Source organism: Sinohyriopsis cumingii, chromosome 10 (genome assembly GCF_028554795.1).
Source record: "Sinohyriopsis cumingii isolate HCF-2022 chromosome 10, ASM2855479v2, whole genome shotgun sequence".
NCBI classification, from domain to species: Eukaryota; Metazoa; Mollusca; class Bivalvia; order Unionida; family Unionidae; genus Sinohyriopsis; species Sinohyriopsis cumingii.
This window is the reverse complement of record NC_142970.1, coordinates 90,469,571-90,484,111: the sequence shown is the minus strand read 5'-3', so window position 1 is coordinate 90,484,111 and position 14,541 is coordinate 90,469,571. Positions and strand designations below refer to the sequence as shown.

The 14,541-nt window shown below is 33.6% G+C and overlaps 1 protein-coding gene across 3 annotated transcripts in view; it reads left to right on the top strand.

The window, feature by feature from the left end:
- The window catches only part of LOC149790569 (uncharacterized), a 191,274-nt gene that overhangs the window by 129,487 nt on the left and 47,246 nt on the right, over positions 1-14,541 (top strand). For all 3 annotated transcript variants that reach the window (XM_089972637.1, XM_089972638.1, XM_089972639.1), the window contains one exon: positions 4,714-4,847. In XM_089972637.1, the coding sequence (XP_089828763.1) occupies positions 4,714-4,847 (134 nt within the window). The remainder of the gene's footprint in view (positions 1-4,713; positions 4,848-14,541) is intronic.

The window sequence follows — 14,541 nt, the reverse complement described above, 5'->3', positions numbered from 1 at the left end:
GTTGACCACAATTGTCAACAGTTCCTTGTTGAACACAGAAAATAATATTCCAGTTTTGAATTCCGAAAAAAATTTCAGTAAATGTCTTTGTCCAAGAATTATGTATGAGCACTTGATTATTTCCAGGAAAAAGAATTAATAATTCCATAAAATAGAATTTCAGCTTAAAGTGGTCACAACCAAACAACTTTAAGTTAGGCGTTAATGGTTTATAGCCAAACTGACTAAATTCTCTATACAAAAGAGTTATACACTAATTTAAGACACAAAAAGATTTACATATGAGGGTCAAGTGATCATATTTCTAGAACAAGATAGAAGCTTTACATGTGTAACATTACATACTACCAGTATGGCCTCAATTTCACTTTATGAATCTACACTAAGAAAGAACTTTTAAAAAAAAGTTGTTTACTTCACTTTTACTGATTCTGAATCAAGGTCAAGAACTTGGTAAGCATTGGATACAAAGTTTCTATTATTAGGTGTTTACGAAAAAACAGTCAGGTCAAACTAATTTCTGGAAAATGTCAAATCCAGTAAATAAAGTTATAGCATGTAATGGAATAAAAAAATTAAAACTAACAAACAAACAATTAAATTAAATCAAATATAAATTAAATCAAATATACATAACAATACATAAATTGGATGATTATTACATATAGTTATTTGTCTTTATATCTATATCTATATATATATCTAAAAATGCAGTTCATATAATGCAAATCAATTTAAGTTTAATCTCTTAGTTGGCTTAGTTTTCTACTACTGTGAGCACTGTCCATGTTTTATCATGGCACATTTGATCAAAATAAACCATGCTATCAGGACACATTCTGTATGTTATGTGCATGTTCATTGAAAGCTCTTAACCATTTAGTGCTCTGAGAACACTCATTCACAAAAAGAGTTATATAGTCAAACACAGCCTGATTTTGTTTTGGTTGCTAAATTATTTGACACATTCTAACTGGATTACTTAACATATTGACAGATACTCAGACTGGTATGGTATATTTAATTGAAACTCAAACTGGCATGGAAGATTTAATAGAGACTCAGCCTGGTATGGTACATTTGATAGAGATTCTACTCTGTCTGTTATTGATAGAGACTCAGATGGGTATTATTCAATTGATAGAGACTCAGCCTGGTATTGTACATTTAACAGAGACTCAGTCTGGTATGGAACATTTGATAGAGACTCAGTCTAGTATGGTACATTTGATAGAGATTCAGTTTGGTATGGTACATTTGATAGAGACTCAGTCTGGTATGGTACATTTAATAGAGACTCAGTCTGGTATGGTACAATTGATAGAGACTCAGTCTGGTATGGTACATTTAATAGAGACTCAGTCTGGTATGGTCCATTTAATAGAGACTCAGCCTGGTATGGTACATTTGATAGAGACTCAGTCTGGTATGGTACATTTGATAGAGACTCAGTCTGGTATGGTACATTTGATAGAGACTCAGTCTGGTATGGTACATTTGATAGAGACTCAATCTGGTATAGTACAATCGATATAGATTCAGTTTGGTATGGTACAATTGATAAAGACTTCGACTCAGGCCCAGCCCTAGAATGTGTGAGGCCCAAGGCAGCAAGTAAAAAAAAATGTATAACCAGCTGCATGGGGCCCCTGAAAGTGGGGCCCAAGTTGGTTGCCTCGTTCACCTTGCCTTAGGGTTGGGCCTGCTTTGACTAGTGTAGTACAATTGATAGAGACTCAGTCTGGTATGATACATTTGAAAGAGACTCAGTCTGGTATGGTACATTTGATAGAGACTCAGTCTGGTATGGTACATTTGATAGAAACTCAGATTGGTAAGGCCTATGTTAAATCTAGAATTTCTTCCTTGCAGTGTTGACAAAATACCTCATGAAATGTTCTTAAACATTCTCAAAACATCTGGTTCCAAACAAGGGCGTAAATTATCCAAATTATTCAGTTCTTTTCTAGAGCTCTGCAATCATATCATTTCATGTTATTTTCATTAAAAGACTTTCATGAATCAAGATAACACTGTTGAAGCAGGTGAAGACAAGGAAATACTAATGCTGCTTTATGGTTGTTCATGCCAAAGTTGATCAGCCAAATAGTTTCTGAAGCCATTTAAATAACCAGCTTTAAAACATATTGATTTATGCATGCATAAACTCTACTTAATCTGTGATCAAACTGTACAGTAGAGAAGACTTTTTAGAAAATTTATTAACATCACCAAAATATCTGCAGCAGTTATAGATTATAAGATCAGCTTTTTAAAGACATTGTTATAGGATTACCAAAGATATATGTAAAGCTGTTATTTTTATGTCCTACTTTTGTGGACCCTGACTGAGTGCTTATGTTGAACAGCACCAGAGCTGTATGTGTAATCTTAAGTTTTGTTTTTAGAAATTTGATTCCAATATTTTGTTTTCAGTTGGCTGAATATTTTACAAAATGGTAAATCCATATTCATTCATTACGGTGTTTTCCATTGGAGCCACAGATTCAAACTACCATATAGAGACCTTACAAACAAGTACATTTTACAGTACTCCCTCATTACAGTGCAGTTCATGGGAATCACAGTTTTATACTACCATGTAGAGAGACCTTACAAACAAGCACATTTTACAGTACTCCCTTATTATAGTGCAATTCATGGGAATCACAGTTTTATACTACCATATAGAGAGAACTTACAAACAAGCACATTTCGCAGTACTTCCTCATTATAGTGCAGTCCATGGGAATCAGTTTTATACTGCCATACAGTGAGACCTTACAAACAAGCACATTTTACAGTACTCCCTCATTATAGTGCAGTCCATGGGAATCAGTTTTATCCTGCCATACAGTGAGACCTTACAAACAAGCACATTTTACAGTACTCCCCCAGTATAGTGCAGTCCATGGGAATCACAGATTTATACCACCTTTTGGAGAGACTGTCTTATAAAGAAATATGTTATACAGTACTTCCTCATTATAGTGCAGTCCACGGTATCTATATATTTTTACCAACTTATAGAGAGACTGCCTTATAAAGGAGTGTGTTATACAGTACTTCCTCATTATAGTGCAGTCCATGGTAGCTATATGATTTTTCCACCTTATAGAGAGACTGCCTTATAAAGAAATATGTGATACAGTAATCCCTCATTATAGTGCAGTCCATGGTAGCTATATATTTTTACCACCTTATATAGAGACTGCCTTATAAAGAAGTATGTGATACATATAATTTTATTACTGCTTAATGAGGTTGGATCTATTGCTATGCTTGTATTGTAATAGGAACCTTGTTATTTTGCAAGTTTTATCAACGTACATTTACTGTTTCCTGGAATTCAAAGTTTAATAACTTTCTTGAGAATACTTCATTGTACAGAACCATTGATAATTAAGTTTCACAACAAAAGAACTAAAAATCTGTACATTGCTTAACCAGTATCTCTTTGTACTGTCATGAGAGGGAATATTTTCTTTTGAGATCCTTTTAAGTCATGCCTGTTAATCCAGCTGTTAGATTAATCTGATATACTTAATGTACTAAACTGATACATTTAATCAGAAATTATTTTGAGTTGAATAAAATTTGATGATTGAACAGATGTTTAATTGAAACTGGGTTTTTCCCTGTCTAGGAGGCCAGCTTTTACTCTGTAAGATAACTGTGTTGTCAAAATTAGTAAAGATTGATTGTATGGAGGGTCCTAATACAACTGAAATCTGTGGATTATAGCCCAAAATACAGGGATGTGATCTCTTGAAGAATTATCGTAAAAAGGAAGAGAACCCTGTATATCTTTGCATATAAATAGGAACTGGACCCCTGCATATGTATGCATAGAAATAGGAATTTAACCCCCACATACACATGCACATAAATATGAATTGAACCCAATGCATACATGTATGTAGAAATAGGAATGGAGCCTCTTCATGTATGTGCATAGAAATAGGAATGGAACCCCAGCATAAATGTGCATAGAAATAGGAATGGAACCCCTGCATATATGTGTGTGCATAGAAGTAGGAATGGAACCCCTGCATATGTGTGTGTGCATAGAATTAGGAATGGAACCCCTGCATATATGTGTGTGCATAGAAATAGGAATGGAACCCCTGCATATATGTGCATAGAAGTAGGAATGGAACCCCTGCATATATGTGCATAGAAATAGGAATGGAATCCCTGCATATATGTGCATAGAAGTAGGAATGGATCCCCTGCATAAATGTGCATAGAAGTAGGAATGGAACCCCTGCATGTATGTGCATAGAAATAGGAATGGAACCCAAGCATAAATGTGCATAGAAGTAGGAATGGATCCCCTGCATATATGTGTGTGCATAGAATTAGGAATGGAACCCCTGCATATATGTGTGTGCATAGAAATAGGAATGGAACCCCTGCATATATGTGCATTGAGAAAGGAATTGAACTTTGGCAAACATATGCATAGAAAAAGGAATTGAACTCATGCAAATATTTGTATAGAAATGTTGAAAATGAGAAATTATAGAAGTAATAGTCTCTCCGTTTTCATTTTAAAAACTTTGCTTTTGACAGGAAAATTTAGGACAATTCTTTAATAAGGAATGCAAAACAGATGGCAGGAAATATGTAAGGGTTTCAATATATACCTGCTTCAACTCCATTTGTAGTTTATCATAAAATCTCGTACAATTTTATTCTGTTATTTTTTAGCGGGAAATTCTGTTGAAGGACTTGGAGAGGGAGAGGATGCTTCGCATGAATGCTGAGCAGCGACTCCGTGAGATGGCAGCAGAAAGTGAATCCTGTCATTCACGTCTTGAGGCTCTCCAAGTGGAATTCAGAAAGTAAGTGCATTACCTTGACACTGCTAATAAATTGTACTTATATTACATCCCTTAAGTTATATTGGTATTATTCCAGCGTACAATTTTATAACACTTCAGACACTTGTAATTGTCACAGTTCTCAGCCACATGTACCTCTATGCCCAGCAAAGTTTGTCTGTTTCCCTTCCTGAAAAGTCTGATCACATTGTAAGAGACTTTCATCACTACAACTAATTTATTATTACAACTAATTTATTATATCATTCAACTACAATCCATCCTGCCATAATGATTAACCATCCATTCAACAGTCATCTAGCTTCCATTCTTCACCATTTTTTAACATATATTCTTCAACTGCAAAATTTGTCAGTTTTAGGATGTTGAAGAATATTATAAGCAAGAAAGTGTTAAAATATGACTTGACCAATATGCAGATATAGGCCGTGGCCCAGCACTCTTGACCCAACATGCAGACCTAGGCTCTAGTCCAGCATTCTTGATCCAAGATGCAAAGTAGATATGGTGAAACATTTTTGACCTAAGATACACACATAGGCCCAGGCACTGTATTTTCATTTTCCAACCCAAGATACACTTGTAGATCTTGTCATGCATTATACATTATAGGCCATGGTCCAATGTTCTTGACCTAATATACACGCATAGATATGGTCCAACATTCTTGACCTAATACGCACACATAGATATGGTCCTGCATTATTGACCCAATACACACACATAGATATGGTCCAACATTCTTGACCTAATATACACACATAGATATGGTCCAACATTCTTGACCTAATATGCACACATAGATATGGTCCTGCATTATTGACCTAATACACACACATAGATATGGTCCTGCATTATTGACCCAATACACACACATAGATATGGTCCAACATTCTTGACCTAATATACACACATAGATATGGTCCTGCATTATTGACCTAATACACACACATAAATATGGTCCTGCATTATTGACCTAATACACACACATAGATATGGTCCTGCATTATTGACCCAGTACACACACATAGATATGGTCCAACATTCTTGACCTAATATACACACATAGATATGGTCCAACATTCTTGACCTAATATACACACATAGATATGGTCCAACATTCTTGACCTAATACACACACATAGATATGGTCCAACATTCTTGACCTAATATACACAAATAGATATGGTCCAACATTCTTGACCTAATATACACACATAGATATGGTCCAACATTCTTGACCTAATATACACACATAGATATGGTCCAACATTCTTGACCCAATATACATGCATATATATTCTCCTGCATACTTGATCCAAGATACACACATATATATGGTCCTGCATTCTTGACCAATATATACACACATGCATATGGTCCTGCATTCTTGACCCAATAAACACACATATATATGGTCCTGCATTCTTGACCCAATATGCATGCAAAGATTTGGTTCTGCATTCTTGACCCAATATACACACATAGATATGGTCCTGCATTCTTGAACCAAGATACACATGTAGATCTAGCCTTGCAATTTCAACATAAGATACACATGTAGTTCCTGGCACAGCATTTGTGACCCAAGGTGCACTTGTAGACCTGGTCATGCATTCTCAATATGGCAGCTGCCTTCATTAGTCTGGTCTTATGACATGCAGGAAAGGGAATGGGGCCTAGTCTGTATTCCTGGGCCTACAGGGCAGCCAGTTTAAATACAGTATGGCTACTGTATCTGTAATCACTTTGTGCATAAGGTACAGTGTTACAAATTAATACAGGACTTGTGACATAATGTACAGTATTATAAATTAATAAGGTCTTAGTGCAGTTTAACATACAATTCCTGTTAGATTTTTAATATTTGTTAACAATTAGCTACAAATTAGTCAAGTGGTTTAGAAAGCAGACTGCAGTCCATAATGATGCCATAGCTTTTATGAATGGATTTTAGAAAATTAAACTATATTAATATTATTCTGTAAAGGATCACGAGATCTCACATTTTAATGCAGTGCAAGACAGTATAATATTTACTTGTGTAATTGATTTTACTCTTAATCAGCTTTTCAAGTGTCACAGAATCCAGCATTAACAATTTGCTATAACAATTCATTTAGAGCAGTTGAATGCATTTGTAATTATTAAACTTTAGGTCAGGAAGATATTTTGTATTTCTGCTAATGTCATGAAACTGAAATTGAATTAGTTGCAAAATTGTTAATTGTTTATTATTTTTAGAGTGATCTTGTTCATTAAAACATGGTTCATGTCACAAGGCCCATCATTATAACATGGTTCCTGTCACAAGGCCCTTCATTATAACATGGTTCCTGTTATAAGTCCCTTCATTATAAGATGGTTCCTATTACAATGTCCCTCATTATAACATGGTTCCTGTTATAAAGCCCTTCATTATAACATGGTTCCTGTTACTATGTCCCTCATTATAACATGGTTCCTGTTACAAGGTCCTTCATTATAACATGTTTCATGTCACAAGGCCCTTCATTATAAGATGGTTCCTGTTACAAGGTCCTTCATTATAACATGGTTCCTGTCATAAGGCCCTTCATTATAACATGGTTCCTGTTACTATGTCCCTCATTATAACATGGTTCCTGTTACAAGGCCCTTCATTATAACATGTTTCATGTCATAAGGCCCTTCATTATAACATGGTTCCTGTTACAAGGTCCTTCATTATAACATGGTTCCTGTTACAATGTCCCTCATTATAACATGGTTCCTGTCATAAGGCCCTTCATTATAAATTGGTTCCTGTCATAAGGCCGTTCATTTTAACATGGTTCCTGTCATAAGGCCCTTCATTATAACATGGTTCCTGTCATAAGGCCCTTCGTTATAACTTGGTTCCTGTTACAAGGTCCTTCATTATAACATGGTTCCTGTTATAAGTCAACTGTTGTCATGGAACTCATTTCATTAAGTGGTAATACAATTTTAAATAACTGACACTTCATTGTAATCTGGTCTTATTATATGTCACTATGACTCATGGACAGTGCTTTAATGACGAAGTAATGTATTATGCTAGCTTACAGTTTGTGATTCAATTTCACTGGTCTGACTTGATAGTGAATCTGTTTCTGATACATGTACATTTAAAAAGATATAATTCTGTGTATGACATAGTCATAAACCATGGGAAAAAGTCTTCTTCTCCTTATTTCACTTGTAATTGTCTCCAATAAGATTTCCTCATTTTTCATGAACCGGCTTAGCCAATCTTTATGAGCCCAAGTAAAATTTTAAATTGGAAGGTTGACATAGCATGATGTTTTATGCTGATTAAGTGAACCATTGATAATTTCTCTTTAAAGACAGTCATTTGTTAATCAAGAATGAGTTACTTCTGTCGATAGTGTAAGAGTTTGTCTCAATGGCTCATTATTGACAGAATATTAAAAAATATAATCACGAGAAACAAAGAAATACTGTCAGTGGCAGCTGTGCGTTGGGTGAGAACAGTGTGTGAAGTTTTGCTCATAGCTGGCAATGATGAATGGTTGTATGAATAACATGTATTTCAATAAATGCATTTCCAGTTTTCATGTCAGATGATTTCCACTGTCATGTCAAATGATTTCCAGTGTTATGTCAAATGATTTCCAGTGGTATCTCAAATGATTTCCAGTGTCATGTCAAATAATTTCCAGTCACATCAAATGATTCCCACTGCTTTGATGAAGTGCTGAAAGGCCATAGGTTACACATCGTTTGTGTTCTTTTACATGAATAGAAATATATATTGTCTGGTAGCCAGAGGAAACTAAAAATTAAACTTGGGCCACAAAGTGACTTAAGAGCCAGCCAGCCCACTGTCTCTTTGACAGTATTGGTTTAAAATAAAGAAGGGTACCATGATGCAAATACAGTTAAACTGGCTGCCTATATGAAATGGCAACTAAATATTATGGATTTGATTTTCACATGGCTTGCACAAAATCTCAAGAATTTAACATTTTATTGGTCATTGTTTGTTTACATTAGAGAATATTTCATGAGATGACCAGTTAATTTTTCAGGGCAACTCATTTTTTAGTAAAAAAGCATGCTAGCCCATTATTCACCTTGACTAAAGAATGAGTTGCCCTGAAAAATTAACTGGTCATCTACAATAGTAGCAACATGCCATAATTCATGCTTAAAGTTATACAATAGTAGTAACATGCCATAATTCATGCTTAAAGTTATACAATAGTAGTAAGGTGCCATAATTCATGCTTAAAGTTATACAATAGTAGTAACATGCCATAATTCATGCTTAAAGTTATACAGTAGTAGCAACATGCCACAATTCATGCTTAAAGTTATACAATAGTAGTAACATGCCATAATTCATGCTTAAAGTTATACAATAGTAGCAACATGCCATAATTCATGCTTAAAGTTATACAATAGTAGCAACATGCCATAATTCATGCTTAAAGTTATACAATAGTAGCAACATGCCATAATTCATGCTTAAAGTTATACAATAGTAGTAACGTGCCATAATTCATGCTTAAAGTTATACAATAGTAGTAACGTGCCATAATTCATGCTTAAAGTTATACAATAGTAGTAATGTGCCATAATTCATGCTTAAAGTTATACAATAGTAGTAACATGCCATAATTCATGCTTAAAGTTATACAATAGTAGTAATGTGCCATAATTCATGCTTAAAGTTATACAATAGTAGTAACATGCCATAATTCATGCTTAAAGTTATACAATAGTAGTAACGTGCCATAATTCATGCTTAAAGTTATACAATAGTAGTAACATGCCATAATTCATGCTTAAAGTTATACAATAGTAGTAACATGCCATAATTCATGCTTAAAGTTATATAATAGTAGTAACTTGCTATAATTCATGCTTAAAGTTATACAGTAGTAGTAATGTGCCATAATTCATGCTTAAAGTTACACAATAGTAGTAACATGCCATAATTCATGCTTAAAGTTATACAGTAGTAATAATGTGCCATAATTCATGCTTAAAGTTATACAATAGTAGTAACATGCCATAATTCATGCTTAAAGTTATACAGTAGTAGTAATGTGCCATAATTCATGCTTAAAGTTATACAATAGTAGTAACGTGCCATAATTCATGCTTAAAGTTATACAATAGTAGTAATGTGCCATAATTCATGCTTAAAGTTATACAATAGTAGTAACATGCCATAATTCATGCTTAAAGTTATACAATAGTAGTAATGTGCCATAATTCATGCTTAAAGTTATACAATAGTAGTAACATGCCATAATTCATGCTTAAAGTTATACAATAGTAGTAACGTGCCATAATTCATGCTTAAAGTTATACAATAGTAGTAACATGCCATAATTCATGCTTAAAGTTATACAATAGTAGTAACATGCCATAATTCATGCTTAAAGTTATATAATAGTAGTAACTTGCTATAATTCATGCTTAAAGTTATACAGTAGTAGTAATGTGCCATAATTCATGCTTAAAGTTACACAATAGTAGTAACATGCCATAATTCATGCTTAAAGTTATACAGTAGTAATAATGTGCCATAATTCATGCTTAAAGTTATACAATAGTAGTAACATGCCATAATTCATGCTTAAAGTTATACAGTAGTAGTAATGTGCCATAATTCATGCTTAAAGTTATACAATAGTAGTAACGTGCCATAATTCATGCTTAAAGTTATACAATAGTAGTAATGTGCCATAATTCATGCTTAAAGTTATACAATAGTAGTAACATGCCATAATTCATGCTTAAAGTTATACAATAGTAGTAATGTGCCATAATTCATGCTTAAAGTTATACAATAGTAGTAACATGCCATAATTCATGCTTAAAGTTATACAATAGTAGTAACGTGCCATAATTCATGCTTAAAGTTATACAATAGTAGTAACATGCCATAATTCATGCTTAAAGTTATACAATAGTAGTAACGTGCCATAATTCATGCTTAAAATTATACAATAGTAGTAACGTGCCATAATTCATGCTTAAAGTAATGTAATAGTAGTACTTTAAGCAAAAGACTTTTGTTCATGGAATTTTGCTGTAAAGATTCAAAACAAAAACAAGGCATCATGCAGCTACCTATACCAATAGATTTTTATGCTGTGGTTATACTGTATCTGTGCAGATTTGTCATTTGTCATTTTTAGATGGATTCTATCTACACTGTGTTTATTTCTGTGTAATCAATGTGATGTGATTTTGATTTTTAACGTAGCTTTAACAATTTTTCAATCATATCGCTACGATGTCTGCAATGTGGCAGTTTATAGTGATGTCTAGCACTGGGGCATCATGCCGCAGACATGTAGCATGATGTCCCACCCAGTCACATTATCCTGACACCAGGCCAACCAGTCCTAATACTAACCTCTTAATGCTGAACGCCAAGCGAGGCAGCTGTTAGTACCATTTTTTAAGTCTCTGGTATGACTCAGCCAGGGATCGAACCCACGACCTCCCGCATCCGAGGCAGACGCTCTAACCACTAGGCCACCGGAGTGGTGTAATCAATGTGAACATGTATTAAGGTTATGAGATAAATATATCTCTACCATTGTAAAAGATAATTGAATACTAGAACTCAATATCCATTAGTAATATGGTAAAAACTTCTCATCTGTGAAATGCTTTTCCCATGGGGTCCACTAATCATTACATTTATCACTGCAGATGCTTTTTTATGGTATGAAAGTGCTACATGCAACTTTTAGAAATCTGCAATAATATCTGAAGCATACTTGTGTGATTTTATAAGGCAATGTCACTTTAACGGACTACCAGAGCAGAGAGTTAAATGACACGTAAATGATTTAGCTTCCATCTGATAGAGACAGCTGGATGTATTAAATCATACTACATATAAATTGAGCATAAGAGCTTTAAATGAACAGCAAGAAACAAATGGCAAAAGGACCATAGACATAGCTGTATATGTCAGCATGAGTGTATATCAAATTTGGATTGGACCATACACATAGCTGTATATGTCAGCATGAGTGTATATCAAATTTGGATTGGACCATATATATAGCTATATATGTTGGTACGAGGGTATATCAAATTTGGATTGGACCATAGACTTAGCTGTATATGTCAGTATGAGTGTATATCAAATTTGGATTGGATCATACACATAGCTGTATATGTCAGCATGAGTGTATATCAAATTTGGATTGGACCATAGACTTAGCTGTATATGTCAGCATGAGTGTATATCAAATTTGGATTGGACTGTAGACATAGCTGTATATGTCAGCTTGAGTGTATATCAAATTTGGATTGGACCATACACATAGCTGTATATGTCAGTATGAGTATATATCAAATTTGGATTGGACCATATATATAGCTATATATGTTGGTACGAGGGTATATCAAATTTGGATTGGACCATAGACATAGCTGCATTGTCAGTATGAGTGTATATCAAATTTGGATTGGACCATAGACATAGCTGTATATGTCAGTATGAGTGTATATCAAATTTGGATTGGACCATATATATAGCTGTATATGTTGGTATGAGGGTATATCAAATTTGGATTGGACCATAGACATAGCTGCATTGTCAGTACATGTATGAGTGTATATCAAATTTGGATTGGACTGTAGACAATAGCTGTATATGTCAGTATGAGTGTATATAAAATTTGGATTGGACCTTAGACATAGCTGTATATGTCAGCATGAGTGTATATCAAATTTGGATTGGACCATAGACATAGCTGTATAAGTCGGTATGAGTGTATATCAAAATTGGATTTTTTTTAGTTCAGCATTTAATGGTAAATCTAGAATATGGAAGCAAGTAATATTTTTTGTATGATTCTAATTTATATTTATAGTCCAACACAAATTATTTAATTGAAGTGGTTGGAAATATCATGTGATGGTAACTTATTAGAGAGGGGTATTGATATAAAGTTGGTACTTTACTATTCCTTCAAAAACAGAAGTATGTAGAAAAGGAAGGATGCTGAAAAAGTATGCAGAAATATGCAAGAGAAATATGCATAAGTATGCTGGAGAAATGTACTGAAGTATGCAAGAGAAATATGCAAAAATATGCAGGAGAAATATAGAGAAGTATGCAGGAGAAATATACAGAATTATGCAGGAGAAATAGGCAAAATTATGCAAGAGAAATATACAGAAGTTTGCAGGAGAAATATACAGAAGTATGCAGGAGAAATATACAGAAGTGCGTAAGAGAGGAAGTGTATCAACAATCCCATGGTATATTTGTATACACACTGTATCTTCACAGAATGTCATTTACCTTGATTTGATTTGAAGTAGGCTTGTACATGGTCATTAATCCTGATAATTACTACATCATGACCAATAAATGTAAATATTAGTCTGCCATCGCTAATTTTAATATTTGTTTTTTTTCAGGTTTGATTCATGTCTCATACATTAATGTCTAATTGCACATGAAGAAAGAAATTATTGCTCCTTGAAGAATTATAAAAATATAGATGTTTGAAGGACATTATAATGTTGTTTGAAGGACACTATAATGTTATGTTTTGAAGGACACTATACTGTTATGTTTTGAAGGGCACTATAATGTTATGTTTGAAGGACACGATAATGTTATGTTCTGAAGGGCACTATAATGTTATGTTTGAAGGACACTATAATGTTATGTTTTGAAGGACATTATAATGTTGTTTGAAGGACACTATAATGTTATGTTTTGAAAGACACTATAACGTTATGTTTGAAGGACACTATAATGTTATGCTAGAAGGACACTATAATGTTATGTTTTGAAGGACACTATACTGTTATGTTTTGAAGGGCACTATAATGTTATGTTTGAAGGACACGATAATGTTATGTTCTGAAGGGCACTATAATGTTATGTTTGAAGGACACTATAATGTTGTTTGAAGGACACTATAGTGTTATGTTTTGAAGGACACTATACTGTTATGTTTTGAAGGGCACTATAATGTTATGTTTGAAGGACACGATAATGTTATGTTCTGAAGGGCACTATAATGTTATGTTTGAAGGACACTATGATGTTGTTTGAAGGACACTATAATGTTATGTTTTGAAGGACACTATAATGATATGTTTTGAAGGGCACTATAATGTAATGTTTGAAGGACACTATAATGTTATGTTTTGAAGGGCACTATAATGTTATGTTTGAAGGACACTATAATGTTGTTTGAAGGACACTATAATGTTATATTTGAAGGACACTATAATGTTATGTTTGAAGGACACTATAATGTTGTTTGAAGGACACTATAATGTTATGTTTGAAGGACACTATAATGTTATGTTTGAAGGACACTATAATGTTGCTTGAAGGACACTATAATGTTATGTTTTGAAGGACACTATAATGTTATATTTTGAAGGACACTATAATGTTGCTTGAAGGACACTATAATGTTATGTTTTGAAGGACACTATAATGTTATGTTTGAAGGACACTATAATGTTATGTTTGAAGGACACTATAATGTTGTTTGAAGGACACTATAATGTTATGTTTTGAAGGACACTATAACGTTATGTTTGAAGGACACTATAATGTTATGTTTGAAGGACACTATAATGTTGTTTGAAGGACACTATAATGTTATGTTTTGAAGGACACTATAATGTTATGTTTTGAAGGACACTATACTGTTATGTTTTG